Here is a 24,141-nt window from a genome sequence, read left to right as displayed (position 1 = left end):
ATTCAGAGAAAAACAGATTAATAATTTAATCAGACAGCCTATTCATCTGTTCAAGTGCCCCATCTCCAACATGAGCTTTTGCCAGACAGTTCTGAATAAAATACCTCATACAAGTGGAATCTAAGGACCATGACAAGTGCCCAGGAGCATGGTAGAAGATAGAGAAAATGCTTCTTTTAAACCTAGGCTGTTAAGGGTTGGTTTATACCCCAAAACATAAGAAACTTTGGCATCTTTTATAGACTTTAACAGTGAGAGACATTTAATAATTTCACTCAGGTCTCAATATCAGTCAGATCTCGGCATACGTGTCTCCACAAGGCAATCTCCAAGGCTCTGTTAGACTGCATTTTTTCTCAAATCTGTCTCCCAACATGCTGAAGTAGTATATGTGTCTAAAATGCTTTACCTCTGTGAGAATAGTTGTCTCATAGGAAGGCTGATACTTCTCCTTCTCTTGGGTGGTCTTCTTCTCCATTTTTTCCCTGTCAGTCTTCTGTTTTCTGTCTGCTCCTTTAGGCTATAAGCACAAGCACAAGCTTTCCCTTATGCCAAGTATTACAAGTTTGGAGACAGAGGCCAACAATTTTTTTTCCTAATCTGTTCACAAAAGTCTCCTTAAGATTTACGATGACTCTACATACAGAACAAGATCAGATCTGCATTTTCTAGACAAAAATTAGTCAAGCTTCTCTACTGTTTCTCTAACATCCCCCATTAGTGCATATTACAATTCCAAAATAGGCTGACCACAGTCCTGAGATTCGATACCGACTATTTCAGATGATGAGCCCCATGAGTTATGCACTTCAACTGGTATTTGTACCATCTCTCCAGGAACAGGAAAGACACTGCTCATAGGAGCAAGACTGGAGCAGCAGGTCCTTTGAGAAAACAGGCCTTTGAAATGCTTGTTGTTAAGTGACCACAGGCCTGCCATGCCCAAACTAGGAGCTTCAGAGATTAACAGAATCATCTTTCTTTCCCCCAGGTATCATGGAGAGGAACTCTGCTGCAACCAGCAAAGGGTATTTACGATCTCAAAGTCATACTCTCACTGTTCATGGAGGATTGAATCAAAGAATCTAGAAATGCTTGTACTTTCCTAGGAGCACCAGAATACAGTGGATAGCCTGAATATCATCAGTATAATATGTTGACTCAAAATTACTTAAACCAGTAGCCTCAATATTCCTGAGAAACTGGACCATATTTTGTATAGTTTGCAATACACATCATCTTCAGGACACAAACTAATGAGGGCCAATGCTAGACACTACTGGGCTATATTCCACAGAAATTTATTTTGTTCACTGATGCCTCTCCAATGGTTTTCCATTCCAACCAGTTGAGGTTTGAGTTGTTGATGGGTTTATTATTATTGTTATTACATCCACAGCACAGATCTCAGTATTTATATAATGTTCAACAGACACATTGGACAGGCATAAGTCTTGGTGTGGCACTTGGGTCATTTGAACTTAACTAGAATGGCTGTGTAGTATCTCAGGGCTTAAGTCACTTTGTGTGCAAGAGTGCTGTCTAAGATCTTAAGCATACCTAGTTAAAAGTTTGTTCTTCTTTTACCCCACTACTTGCATACAATTTAAAAACTGTGCATGTTACTGTGTCTTTGTCTAATCCAGTTGATGACAAAGCTAAAACTACCTCATACCTTGAAAACTTTGATCTGGCAGCTTGCAGAATGTAAGTGTTCTGTGTATTCACCATTTTCATTCTGCTTAAAGGTGTCAATTTGCACCCGGAAAGGCACCCCTTTTTCTCCTCCATGTTTCCGTGGAGTAAATTCTGTGCTGATGCAATGTACCTGGCAAAACAAAAGCTGTGCTCATCTCTGGAGACAGTTGGAAGCTGTGAAAATCCAAATTTCAGACTCCCCAAACTTGCAGGGTGCCTGAACATGCGGGTTTGGCTCCTCCTGAGAAACTAAGAGAGGCAGAAGAGTTCAAAATGTTTTCATTTTTGTTCTTCAGGACAAAACAATTAGAAGAACAAGGAGCCCAGAGAGAAACAGGGCATCAGGAAAAGCATCCTTTGATTTAAGTAAAACCCACACACAGATTAAAAACAGACAGTTGGCATTTGGGATGAGAAACACTCATGAAAGAGGAAAGCAAACAAAACTAACAGGTTGTGAACAGTTTCCTCCAGACAAAACCCATGCTTAGAGAGCAACATCTGTTTTTTTTTAAAAAAAAAAAAAGATAAAAGAAAATCATTGGTGTAGCAGATAGTACTCCAAAGCCAGCTAGCAAGTAGCTAGCAAGTTGGTTTAGCAAGTATCCCACAAATTAATTATACATGATTGTCGCTTGAGTTTGCATATTATCATTAGCATCTTTCTCTCTTCTTCATGTGCTGGCTACCTTAACTCTCCAGGTTTTCATAAGATATCTCACCATTGTACTTGCCACAGGAATATCACTTCTGTCTTACCTGAATGAATGCTGAAGCTCTCTTTGATGGATCCCACAGAAATTCAACAGTGTTCAACTGGGTTGGGCTCGCCCTGGGATCCAAGATACCAACTGACAGCGGAATATCTGTAGAAGAAAACCCCTAAAATTTTAAAAATATTAAATTGAAGAAAAGAAAGCATTTCCATACAATTACAAGATGCATGTGAAAAGCCAAGCCACCAATGATATATCTGTTTGGGACCTATCGTGCTAGATCTCTTTCCCACCCAAAGACATACAGGATTCCTAAGAGAGCAGGATATAAAAAACCTAAACACACACATAAACACACCATACATCATTCAGCACCTCGCTTCCAAACACTGCGCGGGAACCATAATGAAATAGTCTCACCTATATCAAGGATGCGGTCCCCAGGCCGACTCCATCTCCAGCCCTCCAGCTGCTGATGCTCTGTATACTGCAGGCGTCGATCATGGAAAACTACACGAATTATGCTCTGTAAAGAAAAGATGGCAAGATGAACAAAGTGATCCAAAGGCTCTTCTCTTGAGATGACTTTGGTTTTCCAGCGTAGAAGCAAAAAGCTGATCTGTTATCTTTCTCACCCTCATTCATGAGGGGAGCAGAGGGTCCACCTAAGAGACCCATCACCATGGTTATCATATTGCTAAGGGACCCCCTCAGTGAGAGAGCAACACACTTTCCCCTTCACAGCGCATGTCTACGCTGCGTAATGCAGCTCAGTACAGCTTTCTGGGATTCGGTCTGGAAGCACTATAGGAGTGTCCACCTAATCGTAGGTGTCATGACATGTAAACATCACTATACTGCCTCCACACCCAAAATGGCTCGCATGGGGGTAATATTTAAGGTGTCTGTACCATGCCCCAACCCCAGTATATCCCACTCTTACTAGCAAATGTGAAAGCCAGCTCACCTGTCCCTGCACTGGTGGAGCTGACATGCCCAGACACCTTGTCAGTGGGAATTAAACTTGATTCCAGCCATTAACAGCCAGTCATTGTCACTAGATTTGCTCCAGTACACTAGAAAACTGCCCCACTACACAGTTAAACGAGTGTAGAATCAGAAAGCTTCTGTAACAGGACAATTTTCATCTCTAGCCTGCAATGGTGCAGCCATGTCAACGACTGGAGTAAAAAGGCTGGAATAAGAGCAATCCCTAGGGCAGACAAGTCCAAAGTACCCCTCACTAATATATCCTTTTTGTATATTGAGAGTGCCACACTAGCATGGGTTTTCAAGCCCATGCTCCTGCTGGGGACTTCTATATTGAATGGGAGTGAATTTTTTTTGCCAATGAACCTGAGAAATGCCCAAATCAAACCCTAGCTCTGAGAAGCAAGCAAGCCACAGTGGGAACACCTACAAAATTGGAATCCCAATCCACATGCTTCCCAAAATGGGCCAAAAGACAAACAGGGAAATGCCTAAACCTGGACAACATTTGAAATCCAGATTGGAATCCAAATTTTGCAACTAGTCCCCACTTCTCAAAAGAAACCCTGAGGCAGAACAGCCAAGAATTTGGGAGAGGAAGGTTTGAAAGTTGGATCCAGAACCAAGATCTGGACCCAAGTTCTTGAATTTGAAATGTTTGGGAAACAAAAAAAAACAAAAAACAAAACAAAAAAAAAAAATCCCCAGACCCAACAAACCAAGTTGTGTATGTTCGTAATTATGCTCATTACCACAGTAAACTGGAGCTGTGCAGAATCTGCATGGCAGATCAATGTAAACACCAGGGTCCTCCATTTGACATGTAACAACCCAGGCGTGTTGCTGGGGTTAGGACGGGAATCAAGTCTGCCTCTCAGGAGTTTTGCCCATGTTCACCTCTGAAGTTTGGGATTCCCCTGAACCCAGCATTCACAGTGAAACTCTGAGGTCACGATTACAAACATAATAAAGGTTCCTCTGAAGCCCTGTAAAGCCAAGCTGCATAGTCCCGTGAAACTAGCACTCATCCACTCCATCAGCCCAGCTCCCATTAAAAACAATGGCAAAGTATTTCCCATTGTCTCAGCGTGAGCAAGGTCAGGCCCTTCATTAGAGGCTGTATGTAGTAGCAGGAAGAAAAGAAATCTATATTTCTCCTTACCTTTACATATTTTGTGTTTAAATCTTGAAACTCTCCCAATTTCCTATTCTCAAGTAGACGGATTTCATAAGACTGACCTAGAGTTTAAGGAAACATTTCCAAGGTGTTTAATACGTTGTAGCAACGAGAGAGTCATGCTGGCATTTACGTGGCTAATAAAGCATAAGTTTGATCAGGGAAAGCTCATTTTTGGTAACATAATGCATTTGCTCCCAGCAATCAAGTAGGCAATAAAGCACAGCAGAAATCTGAGGGGAAGGTTTGTCTTTTGGCAGCTAAAAGCTCTCAGTTGGGGCATCGATGGCAGTCTGTCTCCCAGGGCTGCTACAGTTTTCTGGTTACCCTTCAGAAAGTCACCAAGGTGTTCGAGGTAGTTGTCCCCCCATGTTACGTGGCTGTAACAGCACTGCCTTCGTCTGTCCCTTCTGCTGAAGCAATGGGCATGTGAAGAGCTGCTGGCACAAGTCTAGGGGCTATTCTGCAGAGGACAGCCTTGTGGGAGAAATCTCACCTTCTGCAGAGAGCAGTCGGGTCTGTAAGGTGTTTCGGTGAACCAGAAATACAAGATTTATTCCATAAGGCCTTGAATGTGGCTGCCCAGGGCATAAATACCCCTTCAGACACACATGTGGAATCAGCAATGGGTATTACAGGATGTGCAAGGACCAGTTCCGGGAAGGGAATTCGTACTCCAGCACCCCACCATCACCCTCAGCACAAGGAATGTAGCCAGTTCAGTAAAATTCAGCTAACTGGTTTATGAAATAACATCTCCCTCCAAGGTTGACAGTAGACAAAGGAGACTGATGTCCCAATACCTTAAGCACAAATGGCTAAGACAGCACAAAAGCTCATTGTATCGGACCAACTTTGTACAATAAACCTACAGCCGGTACAGAGGCAGGACAGGATCATTAGGATTAATGGAGCATACATATAGTTTATAGCTAGTTTTTCTCGTTCGTCTGGCTATCCTCCCTTTTACTGAAAAATGCACAAGTACGACAAGGCAGGCACCAAGAAAATCAGTTTGGGTTTTCTGGCTCAACCAGTATCTCCTCTGAACTGGCCCTGCAGAAAACTGCAAAGCAGATATATCTCCCTCTAAGCAGTTGCTGCCAGCAGAGACAAGAAAATGCTACATTTCTGGATCTAGAAATAGAAGATTTATAACAGCAGATGTGTCAGGAGGGCACCGTATGTCAGGTAGATTTTCTTTTGGGAATCCCAGCTCTTCCAGTTGCCCATGTGAGTACAGACCATACCACTAGAGCACGGGGATAATTGTGCTTATTCAGCTGGTGGGGGCGGGGAAGACAAGAGAGGCCATATCGAAGTCCCAAATGTTTGCACAGCACTCCTACTAATGTCAATAGGAGTTCTGCAAACAGGAAATGACCCTTGAATCCAGCAAGTGGCTTAGGGCATGGGGAGAGGGGAGAATAAACCATATGAAGTACCAAATTAAGCACTGGAAACATGCGTAGATCTTAACCCATCTCTTTGTGCATATGTAAACCAAAATAACAACAGTGACCTTCCTTTGAAGACTGCTGGACAATAAAAGTGGATTTTGTAAACCACAGTTCTAAAATTGAGGTCTTCCACACTTTAACTCAAGAGACTTTCTGATGTTCCCACTGATACGTGTTAATATTGTTTACTTGGCAATTTTTCGAGAGATTACATATGTCCCCACATCATCAATACTGTTGCATTAGCATAAAAAATATCAGGCTCAGGTTCACAAAATTAGTTTTCTATGCTGTACTATGTATGTGTGTATATGTTGAACACGCGTATCTATGTTGTATTAAGTACTTGGCTGCTTGATGGCTCAGTTTGGGGACAGATTTCACCAGCTATAGAGTGATACAGTTCATTGCCTCAAAAAAAAATTTGCAGAGCCAAACATCTCTTGCACTTACAGTTCATTCCCACAAATGGCTAAATAATCAGTACAGAAAATTAATTTAGTATTTGAGACCATGAGCATCCAAGAGACAGCAACATACGTCTATGACTGTACTCAGATGGGATAACAGAGACAGAGAAATTAAGTGGCATGAGCTATGCTATAGAGGAAGGCAATGGTAGAACCAGCAGCACTACCAGGCATTCAGTGAGCATCTCAGGAATAAGCAGGTTTTTGGGACATTGTTGTACAATACACTCCTACTCTTTGGTCAGCCTGATCTGCTTATTTGTAGTTCCAATGAGACAAAAGAAAATAACGGACATAAAAACATCGGCCATGTTCCCTCCAAACTCGCACCAAGCACTCAGAAGCTCTGCAGCATGTATCTTCCCACCAGTTGCACAGGATAGGAACAATATTGCAGCCCGGCAGACAGCAGGCACCGCACATCTCCTCCTGACACAAGTCATTCACCTTGGACGGAGTTAGAAACAGATTCTGCCCGTTGGTAGAAAAGAAACTGTCGTGGAGACAGAGTTAATATTAAATGGAAAGCCAAAGAGGAAATAAAATGCTTTGATGAAAGATATGTGGGTCATCTGATGTAAGCCCTGGAACTCAGTTTACGCCATGAAAAACCTCAATCAAAATGGTATTTTACGCTAACTGCTTTCCCCTTGACCTCTGAACGTTTGACTGCAGTTACTACACAGAACTGTTATCAAAACAAGACGGCTCCCAGCCAAGCTTCATAAACACACAGTTTATTTCCCTTTCTGTGGAACTCTATCAGTGAAAATTTGTTCCTAATTCCTCACAATTCCTTTATATATCATTTTTTCGGTACTGATTTTGAAAAATGCATTCTCCCTAAAATTTATTCCAGCAAATATGTTGCTTCATAGTTAATAGTACCCATAATTCATTGATATCAGTACAGACAGGGTTCAGATACTTGTACTTTTACAGCACTAAACTGCTTGGATTATATTTTTTTCCTTGAAAAATACCTTACAAACCTTGTTTCCCCTAGGTTTTCCACCATCACTACTTGCAATACATCTGAAATGGTGAATTACAATCTCAGCCCTGCAATTATAGCAGGATAACTATACTCCCCCTGGCGTCAAAGGGGGCAAAGAAGTCACCCAAGGCTCTGGTACACAGATCATCTATGAATCCTGCATCACCGACTCATCAGCACTAGCAGGCATACACTGCAATTTTCTGCTAGAACTAAATCAGTAACAGATCATTCTTACTCAGGTCTCTAAATCTGTAAAGAAATGTGGCTGCAAGTGTGACTAAAACAAACTTTATTCCCAGTTCCTGGGAATAGAAAGACAGACTGCAACTAGCTGAGCCCAAAACACAGCTGAAATTCATACAGCTGAGTATTTATTCATTCAATACAGCTGAGTTCCTCTATACTGAGTTTTTCCATCTGTCTCAGATGAAAATATAGATTAATACAGGTTAGACTACATCTTTCCAAGTCAATGCTCAGTGGTAAAGCTGGAGACAGGGGCAGAAGGTACCAATGCTGAGACTCCGCAATGGTTTGAATAGTCTGACTAGGGAAGTACCTGGTCCTCAGCTGACAAGGGTTTAACATCCACAGGGCTCAGATGGAAGGAAGAACCTGAAGAAAACATCTGTGGCAATGAAGAGCAGAGGTAGCAGTTTCACATCAGTTCCCCCTTAGTAGGATGATATTCAGCATTGCTGAACGTTAGTCTTAAACCCAGGGCTAAAGGTCGATAGTTTGCCAAAACCCTATTCCTTCCATGCTCTCAAGATTGGCCGTAGCTGCACCAGCACAGGCAACGTGGGTTCAAGACAGCTTCAAAGTTGATGACCAGCCAGGTGTCTGAACATGTTGTAATACTGGACACATACATACAAGGGCTCCTAAAGCATCTCTGTCACTACTTGAAATGAAGAATACATTTTGCAAGCAAATCCCCAGCACAGCTGAGTCCAAAACAGCCTCCTGCCTGCACAACCCGGTGCTCCCCTCGCACAGAGCTTCCCACAACCCTTCTTCCCTACCTCAGGCAGGGAACAGAACAGTAATAAATATTTGGAAAACCACATTAAATTCCTGAGATGCAATTTGTCTCCCAGCTTCACCGAAAGCTTCAGGGGCACCAATAAAAACCTGGGCGGGGGATGGTACACTGTAATTTGTATTTTGAACAGACATTCCCTGAGCAACAGCAAATTTATGCAATCTCCTCCTAGGCTAGAGTTTGAGCAACTCTGCTTTACAAACAAGAGTAGTATCCAGCAAAGTAGTAACCACCCAGGTCCAGAGAGTTCCTGCTTGGTGATTCACAGAGCAATTCCATCTATCTTAAAGAGGATTTATACACTGTTTACTTTTTAAACTTTTATTGTCTTTGGTAATTAACGCACATTAAATGCAGGCATGACTACTTAGTTTGGGGACAAAAGAACTGAAAGTCAACAATTTGCTACGGATGAAAAATAATTTAGTTCAACATGGGAATGTTTTCACACGCTTCAAAGGTGCAAACTATAATAGCTTAACTGATTTCTGTTGCTGGAATTTAGTCATCCATCAGGAATTCTGGGCAACTTCTGGTTACAGAAGATTATCATTATTTCAAGCTCAGAGTTATGTTTTGTTCAAAGATTATTTGCTCCACAATCACAATATCCTGCTTGCTTGTTTCTTTTGTTTTGGTGTTACGTTTCAAGGGCCACTTGCACTACATACTTTGTGGGTTTCTGCACGGTACACTGATACAATACACTAATTTCAAATTAGGATACTGATGTTCCAGACTAATATGACTCAGGCCTTACCTAATCTAGCCAAGCAGTCTGCTTGCTTTTCCAGCAATTAATTAAATCCTAACCTTATACTAAGCAATATCCTCAACAAAAATCTGTGGAAAGAGAAAAAACAACTGCCAAGTCCTCTTTCTCAGAATGGATCCACACGGCACTAGACAGAACCAGCCTGGAAACTGTTTGATTATTAAGCCAAGCTGGCCAATAAAAATTCCATTTAGCAACTTTATATGGACATCCTAAACAGTGCACAGATAAAGGCAAAGGAATGCTGACAGTCGAATGCAGCACACAGAAGAAGGGGGAGGGAAAAAAGAAGAAAGATTTATTCTCCTCAACCAAAGCACATCCAGGAGGCAGGACGATCACCTTTGAAACAGCCAAACGCAACTACTCAGGGCATCAGGCACACACAGAGATTTTTCTGACAAGAAAGATTAATGAACCCACAGGCTAAACAGGCAAGAGTGACAGAGCTGGCATCTGAACTTGCATGCTTGATTGCCCACACCTTTTTAGCCAGACAAAAGCAAAAATAAAACTTAGCGTAAGACTTGCTGAAGTGTCCTGTGTGTGGACACTCTGCAGGACATGGAGCAAAGGCAAAATCCTCCCTCCCCTCCACCACAAGTGGCAGTGGATATTCTGTGGTTGCTTACTGCAGCCTTATTTGACAAGATGCTGTAGGAGATGTTTATCCAGTGGATATTATGAATACACCATCTACACAATAGGCCACCCTGAAAGCTCCAGCTATGCTAGGAATATGGAAATCCTGCAAAGGAAGACCAACTGTGGGCCAGGAAATGCAAAAGGAACACAAGAGTTATCCTGACACAGTAGCTCATCCTGTCCCACATCTCATCCGCAAGACAGCACATTATAAGCACTCAGGGATCATAGAATTATAGAAATGTCTAGGTTGGAAGGCACCTTTAAGACCATCTAGTCCAACCATCAGCCTAACTCTGATAAAAAAACATCATTAAACCGTGTCACAAAGCACTATGTCAACCTGCCTTTTGAATACCTCCAGGGATGGTGCCTCAACCACTTCCCTGGGCAGCCCATTCCAATGCTTAATAAGCCTTTCAGTGCAAAAAATCTGAACCTCTCCTGCCGCAACTTGAGGCAATTTCCTCTTGTCCTATCACCTGTGACTTGGGAGAAGAGACCAACCCCCTGCCTCTCTACAACCTCCTTTCAGGTAGTTGTAGAGAGCAATAAAATCTTCCCTCAGCCTCCTTTTCTCTTGGCTGAACAACCCCAGCTCCCTCAGCCTCTCCTCATAAGACTTGGGTGGAGCAGGGTGGATACAGCCTACCCTTTCCTGGCCATAACTTACCAATTTCTGCTATTCAGTGTCCAGATTGTATCCATATCAAGCTGTCCAGTCATGACCAATGCTCACAAACTCCTTTTTTGTACAATCTCCTTCCAAACTTGCTTATATGGTGGCATTAGGAACGACAATTTATTCATGCTTTGCTTTAGCATTTGCTGTCTTGCCCTTCACCTGCTTCCTGACTGTTTCCCTTTGCAGCAAAGCTACCTTAGCTCCACTGTGTTACGGTACCCATCTGAGTCCAACACTGAGGATGCCTGCCCTACTTGCCACTACCATCAGGGTAACAAGACTACAGGAACACAGCAGACCAATTCAACTACTAGTTCTACTTACCCCACCACAGAGCTACATTGCCATCACGTCTCTTCCTATGTCTTTCCTCCTTTTACAACCCGCCCCCAACTCGAGGGGGTTTCTTTGTCCCCTTCTTTCTCTTTCCCTACTTCTTTCTTGTGGGAAAGCCAAACACATGCCTTGGAGCCAAGTTCGCTGGAGGAAAATTTCAGTGCTCATTTACTATATGAACATTTGGCTGAGCCTACTCTTCCCAGACTTTTGAAGATGGTCTATTTTACAGTGGTGACACTTCATGGCTAACAGGCACAGAAACACTGCTCATTTGGTTTCCACTCAAAAGAGAGGGATGTACATCTAATTCCTCCAAGCCTACAGTCTAACTTTGAATCAAGGACAAAAAAAACAGCCAGTAAACACAGAAATACTCCCAGTTCCTAAGGTCACTGTGTGCATTTACGCTTCTCTTGCATAGACCCTGTCCACTTTGTTGGACCCCACCTAATCAAGCCATAGTACAAACTTTGATTTTTAATACAAATTAATCAGTGAAGAAACTATGGATTTCTGATGGAAAGCTGAAAAAATATCTGCCCTGTGAAAATTATTTATTCCTGTATTTCCACTTCTCTAGCATGTACTTGAAACACCCAGGACTATCTTAGTCACATCTCTCCAGCTCAGAAAACCTGAGCCCCCTCTGTGTAAGTAAAAAATACAGGCTTTTTCTGGTTTCAACCTGTTCTAAGTCAATTTGGACAACAGGTTTTATAGCTCTATAAGAGTAGCTTTGTGTGTAATGTTTACTTGAGTTTCAGATAACTAAATGAATGGTCTCAGGTAAGCATGCTGAAGAGGGATGCAGAAGAGCTGAGTACAACTCTTGACCCAACCCTACAACTCCCTCAGATGCCCTCAGGTAAGTTGCTTCCTTCACCACATTTCCACAGTAAGAAACTGGGAGAAAGCAAATCCCACTCCCACACCTGGCTTTTTAGTTAGTGCCTACCACAGAGCAGGGGAGAAAAATGTGGTTGTCAATCATCCCATCAAAGCAGACTGTACCTTCAACACAGGTCACAAATGCGGTACCAAACTAAGACAAGAGGAATCTCACTGCTTGAGAACTTGCTGACCAGTTTCAGGAACACGTAATAAATGCTTGGTAGGAAGCAAAGGGAAAAAAAGGGTGCTTTTTTCCTAGTCTCTTCAGAAAAAGGGTAGCATACATTACACCTATAAAAACAGCTAATCATGTCAAACCTACAGTGCTTCCCAAGCTTCTTATTGCTGCCTAAAATGTGATCTTTTAGGACACTGCAAGTTAGGGAAAGTTAATTGAAAAATTATCACAACTTCTCAGATTGATAGGTATGTTGATACAGACAGCAAATACTGTAAAAACAGAGGCAAAAATTTCACTATCATAACGACAAGAATCTCAAAGTAGACATGGATGATGGAGGAAAGTAAGTGTGTCATGGAATACAAGGAAAAAAATCTTACAGATACTCTTTTACTTCTCACTACAATCAGAGGAACTTCTGACCACTTTCTTCCTTCACAGATATTGAAGATTTATTGAAGTGGGAGAACAAAATGCAGTCTAGGGTCTTCCAGTAGGAGTTGTGCACAGGCTACAATCCAGTGAGTTCACAATCCCACTTGAATTTCATCCAGATGTTAGCAACAGAAGAAAGGATTACAAAAACACAAAACAGCCTCTTGGTTAAAAGACAACTGAGATTCTAGCTTCCTATGGACAACAGAAGTCAGATGCTCTACTTATGCAGAGGTGCCTTGTCATCTGAAACAAGATTCATAGTGAGCTTAGGGATGGTGTGGTTTGGAGACAGGGTTGTTTATCCTGGGCTGCCAAGTGAAGACAGAGCTGCCAAACATATGGGGAAATTGCTTCTAGCACAATTAATGGCTTCAGCTGAGACACCAAAACCTACTCAGAGCTGTCTTCAAAGCCAGGCAGGAGACAAATTCCTTCCCCAAAGATGAAGAGGTGCACCACAAGAACCAAAAATACCAAGTAGTCAGTCTCAGAAACGGGAAAGACAAACCAGCTTTGTTAGCCTTTTTTTTTTTTTTTAAGCCATCCAAACCCAGGAACAGAGTGGAAAGAGGTCAACAAGCAGTACAGCACCCCACAATGATTAGGGATCAAGGATGCACAGGTGGGCAGACACCACGGAACACCTGATATTCACAGTCTCAATGATACAAAGTCATTGTTATACTTGTGATCTGAGGCAAGGGTGGACCACATGTTCACACAGGAGAGTCCAACAGCAGCAGAGCTCCTTGAAATACCCAGGGCTTGGTCAGTAATGGCAGTGATTGTTAGGAAAAGAGGCAGTTCTTAGCATGGGACAAAGCAAAAATATCCCCATAAACAGAGCTATAATTAAACCAGAAGCACACCCAGGCAGAGCTGGTCACTCAGCCTTCTCTACACTTCATTTAGGCAAATAAAGAATTGTTCCAGGAAAACTACAAACATTCAGACAGTTGTGACCCCATAAAAACTCAATTACGTATGAGTTAACGTCAATACAAAACAGCTTTTTTCATTTACTGTAAATCTCAGTGTTTAAAACTGGGTTCTCTGGCTGTAGATTAGACTTAATTTAACTTTAGACTTTTTAAGGAAGGCAAAGGTTCTCTTTTGCCTTCTGTTGCAAGCAATTTCATCTCCTGACCAAGCAACTAGCAATCAGCTTCAAGATGTCCTCTTCAGCTGCCCATTGCCCAGTGCTTTCTGCACCTTTCCTTGGAGGAGAAGCCAAGACACGTCTGCAGTGAGCTGAGGCAGGACAACACCCAGCAGATTTTAAACACAGCACGGGTTGAAGTGTACCAGTTTATGCACAGAAGCCTTGAACCTGGATACGTGCCTTTGCACCTGAGGGCTGAAATTTGGGGCTTTCATTTAGATGTGACCTAGACTCAAACTAAGTCCACCTTTAGCTTGTGCACCTCTACAGTAACACTCCCGTCACAGGTCTTCTCAGATATTAGTGGTTTTCTCTCGTGGTTTGGGGTTTTGGCTTGTTTGTTTTCTGGACTGTCTAGGACTGGCAATAAAGATGACTCCTGGAAGACACTGTAAAGCAGAGATGGCCAGCCTTCCTAACCCTAACCAGCTGTATACTAAAGTCCTCACATGGCCAAGAACCACAAGTCCCATACCACAGCTCTGGAGAGATGAACAGAGCCCAGGAAAATTTTACAGGCAGGTGACGGCCAGTTACTCTGAAGTACCACTGGGGAACAGGACTGGATTTGTCACCCACCCTGCTCTCAGTGACCCCCTGCCATCAACCTTAACCACTCTCTATTTGGAGCAGTTTAGATCCGAGGCTCTGAGCCAACCCTATGTTGGTCATGAAATAAAATCATTACTTGAATAGCTCACAGTCCACATGTGGTTCTGGCACTATGAGCTAATTCCCTTGGGCAACAACTTTCAGGTTTTTGGCGTTTTGTTTTTTAAAGGAATGATTTTATTTCCTCACATTTATTAGCATGCAGATCTACTGTACAGTGCTTGTTTCCTCCGCATTCCTCCCAGTGCAATTTCTGGAACCACCTCCATTGCTCCCATTTCTGTCCACGTTTGAAACTAGTTTCAACCAGTGCTGGTCAAACCACACCCCATATGACTGCAGACCATGGAATACGCAACTGCATCAAGCCCTCTTGCTAAAGCAGCGGTTTGTAATATGGTTGCTGGTTGATTGTTTGTCTGAAAATCCCTATCCACAAGAGACACTGAAATAGTGCTAAAAGGCGGGCTAGTTCCAAAAACGTTAGGAGATGTTTGTGCTGCAGACTTCTGGACAGTGTAGCTCTGTTGACAGATGCAATCCCTGACCAAAGGAGCAATGCCAGCAGCAGCTCCTAATTTGAGGACACGGCACCTTTACCAGTTTCATGGACTGAAGTTGGAGTAGTGTTAAGACACCATACTAACAAGTCCATAATTTGTCCCATTGGATGAGTAATCCTCCTGAGGTCCAGTAAAGAACTCTTAACATAGGAACTGCCCTAAGGATTAACAAATGAAGATCATATTAAATTTGGGCTAACAGGGCTCTGGCTCCAGTTTCCCAAGAAATGTGGGAAGGCAGGGGGGAAGAGACCAGGAAGGACAAGTGTAATGAGTCAGTCTTTGGAAATCAAGCCAAGGATTTGACTCTAGTTACTTCATTTACAGGCTAGTTCTAGAGCTGCAGCCAGCGAGCACTCAGTTTCAAACTGGAGCAGACGAGCTTGGGAGCCTGCCACTGCTGAATGTCCCCAAGTCAACTTAACACAACAGCTAAGCTCACTCCCTTATGCTCCCACACAAATGTTTCTTTTGCCCTTGCTGAAAACACTGGTCTCCAGCTTAGGAGTCCTCCCAGTTTCCTCTTTCACCCTTGTGGAAAGCCCAGGCCAAAGACCTCTTCCTCCTCGATGCCACCGACCATCTCTCTGGGTCTATCCAGCAAGAAGCAAGGCTCATGAGAAGTCATTATGCTCCACAAGCCTGAAGCCCTCGCCCATTCCTACACAAACACAGCCACTGGACAGCTTGTCCATATTAAACCCTTTCAGATACCACCTGAAACTCTCCACTGGTTCCTCTTCTATCTCTGCTGTGCAGCTTGTCCTTCAATTTGCTACCCAGTTCCTCCACTTTCTCCACTCCATAGCTCTGTCAGATTTGACTTTTCTTCTATCCAGTTATGCACATGGACTATCTCCTGAGCTGGTCTACTCACTAACCAATGTTGAACCAGTCACATGTGGAGTACATGTTTCAGGGCAGAGAGCAGAACTGCTTCACAGTGACAAAGGGTCAGCTTCTGGGTGGCAAAGAGCCCAAGTCAGGAAGGACTATTTGGACAGCAAGTGGCAAGAGTCACCCAGCAAGCAGAATAACCCAAACTCAGACCTCACGATTTGGGTAAGTAACAACACTGGATGTGGATTGCTTTGTTGGAGCTGGGACAGCCAGTGTGTCTTTGTATCTGCCTTACTAGGAGCCAGCTATGACTGAAGCTCACACCAGCACAGAAAAGGTGGAGGGACGTCTATTAATGAGTTTACCCATTTGCTAAAGTAATCCATCACAAAACTCAAGCATACAAGGGAGAAGGGAAGTTTTGTGTAACAGTGTTTGGCCAGACCATGATAAGCACAGAAAGAGGGTAAGGTGCAAGAGATGTCCCTTTGCTTACAGCCAGCATAAGGTGATAAGGTGTAGAGAATGGTCTAAACTGCTTCATGAGACAGCTATGGCACTGCAGCTGGGTCACAGTGCTCTGGCATCAGGTAGCTCTTCTGCTATGCCACGAGCATGGGCTTCACATACTTCCTCAGGCTCATATAACATAATTCTATTAATGGGATTAATTTTCTATCAGAGCCTTTAACTTGCGCTTAGCTCTACATCAGGCAGGACAATTGAGATCAGTCTGGGATTCCCCTGGCTTGTGTTGATCAGGTCAAAGTAAAGAGTTGCAGCATCCTCCTCTGGTTTTGGAGAAGGGATGGGAAAATACCTACACAAGTACCTGCTGGGAAACTATATAGCTCAAAAATCAGAAGTGGTTCCCACAGAGAAGTGTTGCTGAAAGGAGAAGAAAGTTTGACTCAAACACTTTAATTTTTGCTTTTAAACAGACACAACTCCTATTTTTTATTCCAGAAGGTCAATGCATGAAGAATGTGCATGGATGTTATGAAAAAGACCAAATACCCTTTTATGTAGAAGTTACTAAACAGAAACCTGTAAGTGAAACATGAGGTTACCTGCTAATTCACACTGATTCTTTGTCTTGCAAGACAAATCCTCATCTCTTTTTAACCCCAGGCAATGTCCTCACTGATATCCCACCAACAGAAGTTAGACTCCCCAGCTCTGATCACAGCTGGTTGAAAGGTGTGTCCAGCATCCTCTTCTCCCCGTATCTATAGTTACCTTCAAAGGACGCACAAGCTTCTCACAGCAACTCATATCCACATGGGAGCAGACTCCAGTCACATTTTCCTAACTAGCACAGGCAAAGGATCTTGGTCTAAGGGACTTAGTATCAAGGTAGACCACATACCAGATAAATTTACAGTCACAGCCTGCCCTTGCTACCAGAAAGGGTCATTGCTGGGATCAAGAGTGCAGCCAATAGTGTGGTCTCTGAAGCAACCTGCTGGAGTGGAGCAGAATGACTTTTAAAGTAGGTACATTGCAAGATCAAGAAAAAAAAAAAATCATCTACATACAGAGCACCTTGAATTTCAAGAGGCTTTGAATTTTCAAGAAACCTAGAACATCTCAGTGTAAGAAGGAAGGCAAATTGCTTGGGAGCTTAAATAAATGAGGAGAGTATGCTCCTGCGAAGGTGGCAGGCAGATGCGAATGTCCTGCTGAGAGGAACAGAAAGCAGTGAGCCATTCAGCTGTCAGGAGATGCACCACCTTTTACTACTAGTCACTCCAAGACCCTCTAGGAAAGAGTTCTGTTTCTGTCCACTGTGGCAAGTCAACAGCACTAAGGAGTTCCCACTTCTTCACCCAGACCCTTCCTGACTCTGCCCCACTGCACAGCTCCTGCCAGCCTCATCCCTGCTTTGCTCCTCCGGGCCTGTCCAGCCTCATGCTCCTGTACTCTGCAAGGACTATCCCACCTTTCCGCTTGAGGGATGAAAGGCAGATGCAGAAAATATACAAGAACTGATGGTCTGCTAAGGAAACAGGTCAGTACTGTGTCAAGGTGGAGGAGGACACAACTGATTGCAGTAGTAAGCAGGAGAAAGTCTAACACACCATGGTCTGTCTGCAAAGGCACTAAGAGTCTTGCTGTACATAGGAAAATCTGAACTGCTCTAGTCACACAGTTTGTTTAAAACTCATGGTACTGTGTAAAGAGTTGTCTAATTTTTGCCCTACCAAGGTAAAAAAAGCAGGTATTGCCTTAGGTATGCTAAAATATTTGGCCATCAACTGCTTTTCACAACAGAAAATCTTTTCCTCAAACAGGAAAGAATTTAGTATTTCACAGGGTGGTTCATCTCCATCTCACCCTTGGTATGCCCCATTATCACCTTCTGGGGTCTGCTGTATTTGGATGGATAAACTGGGAAGACAGTCACAAGTCTCAAGAGTCTTTCGATCTGTGAGACAGTACAGTACCAGCTTATGCAACAGGAAACATCTGGCTCCTTGGATAGAGCCTACAGCACTTGGCTGATCTTCCTAGAGGGGCTCCATGGGTCCACCAGCTAGCAACACAGATCCAGCAGCCAGATGCACCTGAGGTCAGAGCCTAAAGGAGGGCACAGCTCTGCTTTGTACAAGCACTGAGAGAAACGTAGCCAGAGCAGCACCTGAGTGAGCTTCATGCTCAGTGCACAAAGCTTGAAGAGTTGGGACAGTGCCCTGAAGCAGGAGAAGATCTCAGTTACAAAGGGCAGATGGCCTTCAGCTTGTTGCTAGGCTAATGCCCTTGTTTACAACCTGGCAGAAAATAAGCATAGTAAGTTTTAGCATAATCTGTGCCTGGAGAAGTCCAGTCCCTACAGGACCCACATGCAGGAGGTGCTGCAAAGCGACAGCCAAACTCCAACCACAGATGTGTGGGCACAAATTCTGCCAGAGGAGGAAAAAAAGGAAAAGCCTAGAGAAATACACGGTGCTTGTTTAGCCAGGAGTAAAAATTAGCCTATGAGGTCAGTTACAGAGGACCTGGCTGCACTGAACCACAGCAACTTGTCAAGTTAGGGACTGAGCAGAGCCACATCCCCCAGCCAGCAAGAGCAATGTCACCATCTCCCCAGACCACCGAGGAGCCCTTGGATACTTGTTAACTCGTCCTCTCACAATACTCTCCAGCAGCACCTGGAGACTTGCAATGTTAAGAGCCCTCCCCAACCCAAAGTTGGCCAATCCACTTAATTAATCTTGCTTTTTAAAATGAAGGTAGGAGGCTGCAGTCTAAAAAGTTTGAGATCAAGCCAGTACCTGGCTACAGAAAAGAGTGCATGTCATAATGCTGCTTTAAGTCAACAGTTAAATCAATGGTATTCCATTATTTTATATCAGTTGACAATATAGTATATAAATGTGAAAAATTAAATATTTCTCCTTTCCTCCATCCCCCTCCCCACCTCTTTCCCTCTTTTTCCCATCCTGCTGCCCTCCTGGTAAGGCACAAATATGGGATTCTATCTCTCTCTCACGGCTTGTCCCCAGGAAATATGCCCTCCTCTGGTGTAGTACAAACCCTACCTTGGTTGAGGTAGGTCAGGGTTTCCTCGTGCAGCTTCACAGCAGGTGACGTGGCTGTGCAGAGGACGTACTGAAAGGGAGGCAGTTTGGCATCATTCTCAGGAGACAGCTGCGGTTCTTCCTGCTTGAAGATCGGCAGCGCAAGGACATCTCTGCAACATACAACGCATGCACGTTTAGTTACAAAGACTGCACGGAATAGTCTCACCTCAATCTGCATTGGATTCTCATGCTCTGAGATAATGGAGATGGTCTCTGGAGAAACACCGAGTTATGACGGCTAAAAAAGAAAGAATTTGGCCTGTATAATGCAACAAGGCACCTTCTACCTCTAGGATATCAGCACTAGAAACAAAAGAACACAGCATTAGCAAAACAGAATATTTCTGAGAATTAATTTATGTTTTTAAAACATAAATCAGATTTACTTTTCAGTTAGTCTTCCTGATAAGAAAAAAATATCAAAAATAAATTCTTCATCCTTGTGGAAATACATTTGTTTAAGAATTCTTGGCTTCTCAGATGAAAGCCTTTCAGAAAAAAAAAAAAAAAGAGAAAAAAAGAAGCAAGAAAGGGCACTTTATTTTGATAGCTGTATGTCAGATTAGTAAAATGTCTACATTACAGCCAAGGGCGAGGAGCAGACACAGCTCTGGTGTAAAAAGGAGACATTCAGGTAAATGATGGCATGAACTGCTGGATTAATTGACTCACAACATCTCCTTGCACTCTAATAAACCTGGTCCCAAGGAATCGTATAGTTCTTAAGAGCTTCATAAATGTACACATGGGTGCTCAGGGGCAGCTTCAGTAAAACCTGTGCAGTGTTCCAGTTCTGGTTCCTTTACAAGATGTTCACGGTGACCTGCCTGCTGATTTAGTGTCAGATTGACCCCAACCCACACTAATCCCCAAGCAGAACTTGTATTAACAAGGCTGAGAGCACAACTGAATGATTAGCACAAAATGAGCTGTCAGGAATAAGCATCTTTATCTTAGCATGTCTGATACTGAAGAACCACATTAGCCTTTCCCACGTTGCTAACATTTCTGATCATTGTGTCCACCTACTTAAGACATTAATATCCTTCCAAATTAGGAGGATTATGTTGAACACAGAGACAGTTCAGAATAAGAAGTGATATTTTTTTTCTCCTCTATTTCCTCCAGATGTGTGAAGACTTGAGATTCCCATTACAGAGGCTGAAGATCTGCTCCTTTCAGTAGTCCTGTACACAAAAAGCTTTAAGAAAAACTATTCAGGAACATACCAGCATGTATGGGCAAGCTCACTATGGAAAGAACATTAACAATTTTTTCCTTGCCTGTTCAGTTAATGATCCACCCTGAGTTCATTCATAGCATTGGCAACCTTGAAGGCTACCCAGGTCATCAGTGAAACTGCAGCAGTTTATACCAAAATCCTGAAGTACCTGGTTCAAACACAGGTACTCCTATTTATGGCAAAATAAACCCAGAGAGCAAACTGTGCCATTCCAGATACAGACAGGGGAAAAGAAAGACCCATCTCTGTTTCCATTCTCTCTTCCGACCCCACCCCCTCCATATTATCACCAACTCGAAGGCATCCACCCCCATTTGCTTACTGGCATTGCTGAAATAATCACAGCTCTTGCCTAACTGCAGCCATAGATAGAGAGGATTTTTTTTCCCCTTAGTGATGATTTACTACAGTAATGAAGTGACAGAAAAGCCTGCAGTAGATTTCTGAAATAGATAGCTTTGCTCCACACACGCACAGGATTTGATACTGCTCCAGAGAGTCACCTCACTCACCCAGGTTGCCAACATTTGCTCTTAAGGTGCTCGCCTGCACAACGCTATTGGAATGCATCTTGTTTTACATATGAGAACAGATCAAAAACGCTGAAGCCTGAAAGCTTCTGCAGTTCTGCACAAAACAGCACACAAAATCTGGCCCAGGTTTAACAGTTAAGGGCGAGGAATTTGTACACCTATCCAGCTGAAGCAGTCGAGAAGTTCAGGCAAGTGGAAGTCAAAATTCAAATATCGTATTTCTCATCAGGCTTTTAACACCCCTACACTTGCTGGAACAGCTGCCTGATCACTGAAAACTGTAAGCATAGAGGAATCTGTGATTTTGTTTCTGGAAAGCTTTGCCACATTAAAGCACTGATGAAGCCACACAAGTTAATCACATTTTTATTCCTATAGCATTTGAACTACTGGCCAGTGGCTTTAGACTAAGCTCTTCTGAAATATTTCACCTTATTAAAAGTGTTCAGAACTTAGAAGGTTGTGAACAACAGATCATGGCTTAAAAGAACTTTAAGCTAGAGGTATACAAGACATCATAATATTTGTTCAACTCCCTTCACTCAAGAATTCTAAATCAAGTTTTGGAAAAAGCAAGCTTTTACAACAGTTCCGATCCTTTAAAAAAAAATAAAATGTGGAAGCTCTTAAAACTCTCTCAAATTTCACCTTTATGATAAAGCTTTACGGTTCTGGTTTTAACCGAGGGTTGGTCCACTTACCTGGGAAGGGAAAAAGTTATTTGAGACAGTTCAGCCATCCGGCAGAACAGAGAATGAAACACATACAGGGTTTCCATAAAAATAAATGGAGATTTACAAGGATTTTTCCGTAGCATTGTCTTGCTATAACTACAAATACCACTGTGGTACAGCAGAATTTACACAGATGTCTCAGATATGTGCAAAGCCTTTGATCTCTGCAAAGTATAATTGATACAAACTTTATGTACAGCTACTTCAAGGGCTGTACTATTTCAGCTTCCTCCCAAAAGTCACTACAAGTGGGTACAGAGAACCCTCAGAAAGGAACAGTTCAGCAGAAGAATGCCCCTCTAGAAATGCATGTCTTGACATATTCCCATGGAGAGTGAACTGGCTGGAATTAGAGATCCCTACAGAAAAAGAAGGGTTTTATTCAACTGACCCTCCTGGAAACACCTGAGGCCATTGCTGCCATAAAACTGGTTTTAGAGCTTTTAGTTCCAGATCAAAATCACCATGGTCACAGTGGCAGATACTCAGTAAATCTGGAGTTTGTTCCTAAAACACAAACAAGTTACCTTCATACCAGCAGCCCTTCTACCCGACCAGGTATCCTTATTCCCACTGCTAGCATTCAAGTCAGGAGAAATAATCCAATGTGTTTTTTGGCCAATTCCAAGGAATTTGAATTGTGGGCTTGAGCCCGATCCAGCCTTGATGATCTTGTAGCACTCTGGTGCTACAAATCCATGGTGTTAATGAAGCCACCCGAGCACTGTAAATGCTCTCTAACACAGAGGCCATAGGTACAAGTACCAATGCTGAGGCTCATCTGCTACTACCGTTCTCACTGTCCTCAACTAAACAGGTTTGCAGGCACAAAGCAAGAAAGAACAAGACTCTTGCCACATACATGTCGTTAAAATAGAGTTACTGGGATAGAAGAAGGAGGTAGAGTACCTTGTATGAAGAAACAGGGAAGCTATGAGAAAGCAAGAATCTCACGACTGTATCATTTGATAATGGGAAATATTAGTCAGTCAAGACACACTGTTAGGGAGCAGGAATAGTTAAGATTGCATGTCTCCTTGAAAAGGAAGTATTATCTGTGTTTGAAGTGCCTTGCCAGACAAACTCGATGTTCTCTCAAGAGTGGTGGTTATTTGGGGGTACATTTTGAAAGCAAGGCTCTTGGGTCACAGCCAGGTTCTCCACTGCTGCAATTCAGAAAAATTGCCCTTCAGTGGAGGAGCAGCAGCAATTGACACCAGCTGAGAACTCAGAGTTACATATTCAGAAAAAAAATAATAATTCATAAGCACCCAGTAGAAAGGAAACTCCCAAAGTTGCCTGCTTTGTTGTCTTTTGGAGGGAGGAAATACGGGTTTGTGCTACACATGTTACAGACTATTGTTTAGCAGCCCTTGTGCTTAAATTAGGCACATTTAATTAAACACGACTGTGTGAGGCAGGAAAAAGCTGGTTTAGGCAAGTTCAGAAAGTGAAATTCTGAGCTTTATACCCAACATCCCAAAAAGAAGAGAAAGAAATCCCATCCTGAGAAAACTGGATGCCCTCTCAGTTTGCCAACAGACGTTTTCCAGAGACTTTTGACAGTGCTCCACAACTGTCACACCTTCTCCCTTTGAACCACACTACCTGAAGCCCCTGAGAAGAGGGAAGCCGGCAAAAGCAATAAAGCAAAACTGCAGATAGATGTCTAACTAAGAGCTAAAAATAAAAATAATAATAAAAAAAAAAACCAAAAACCACACCACTTTTTGGAAAAAAAGAAAAAAAAAAAAGAAGAAGAAACAAAAGCAAAAAGTGCCTACATCTCTCAGAAATCTGAGGTAGCGGCGCTAACCCCGGGCGATGCTGCGGCTCCGGGTACCGCCAAGGCAGCCAGCGAGTGGGTTGCTTTAGGGATGGATGGAGGACAGCTTCTCCCACCCAACACCCGTGCCCAGGGCACCCCCGGGGGCTCCACGCTGCCCGGGACGGGCGGAGACTCACCGCAGGTAGCTGCCGGTCGAGTGCTGGTTGTAGTGCTCCGGCTGCGTGTGCCAAAACAGCATCTTGGGGGGGCGGCGGGCGGGACGGGGAGGGGAGGGGGCCCGGCGCGGTCCCTGGGGATTGCCGGGCGACAGGAGGGGACCAGCCGGGCTGCCCACCCCGAGGCGCGCCGGGCACAGCTGCGGCCAGCTGGAGCCGCGGCCCCGGCGGCTCCCGGCTCTTTTATGGCTCAGCCCCGGCGGCCGCGGGTTGGCCGGGCCGGGGAGCGGGAGCCGGCCGAGCCCTCCCCCGGCCCGCCCCGGCCCGCCCCGCTCTGCCACCGCCCCCGCTCCTCCCCTCCCCAGCGGGCACGTAGGGGCCGGGGCAGCCCCGGGGCGGAGGAACGGGTCCCCCGA

At 43.6% G+C, this 24,141-nt stretch overlaps 1 protein-coding gene across 2 annotated transcripts in view; it reads right to left on the bottom strand.

Annotated features, from left to right (window-relative positions):
• TFCP2L1 (transcription factor CP2 like 1) overlaps nucleotides 1–23,808 on the bottom strand; it is a 32,207-nt gene extending 8,399 nt beyond the window's left edge. The window contains exons 1-7 of one of the 2 annotated variants that reach the window (XM_074145048.1): nucleotides 23,747–23,808; nucleotides 19,230–19,381; nucleotides 4,567–4,643; nucleotides 2,835–2,940; nucleotides 2,458–2,564; nucleotides 1,676–1,828; nucleotides 410–520 (exon numbers count right to left, since the gene is read on the bottom strand). In XM_074145048.1, coding sequence (XP_074001149.1) covers nucleotides 410–520; nucleotides 1,676–1,828; nucleotides 2,458–2,564; nucleotides 2,835–2,940; nucleotides 4,567–4,643; nucleotides 19,230–19,381; nucleotides 23,747–23,808 — 768 coding nt within the window. Of the gene's footprint in view, nucleotides 1–409; nucleotides 521–1,675; nucleotides 1,829–2,457; nucleotides 2,565–2,834; nucleotides 2,941–4,566; nucleotides 4,644–19,229; nucleotides 19,382–19,657; nucleotides 19,726–23,746 lie in introns of those variants that run through there. The other variant, XM_074145047.1, reaches the window with a different exon arrangement.
• Nucleotides 23,809–24,141: the final 333 nt, after the last annotated feature.

Source organism: Numenius arquata, chromosome 3 (genome assembly GCF_964106895.1).
Source record: "Numenius arquata chromosome 3, bNumArq3.hap1.1, whole genome shotgun sequence".
Classification (NCBI taxonomy): domain Eukaryota; kingdom Metazoa; phylum Chordata; class Aves; order Charadriiformes; family Scolopacidae; genus Numenius; species Numenius arquata.
The sequence above is the reverse complement of the archived record's forward strand: the minus strand, read 5'-3'. Positions and strand labels throughout refer to the sequence as shown.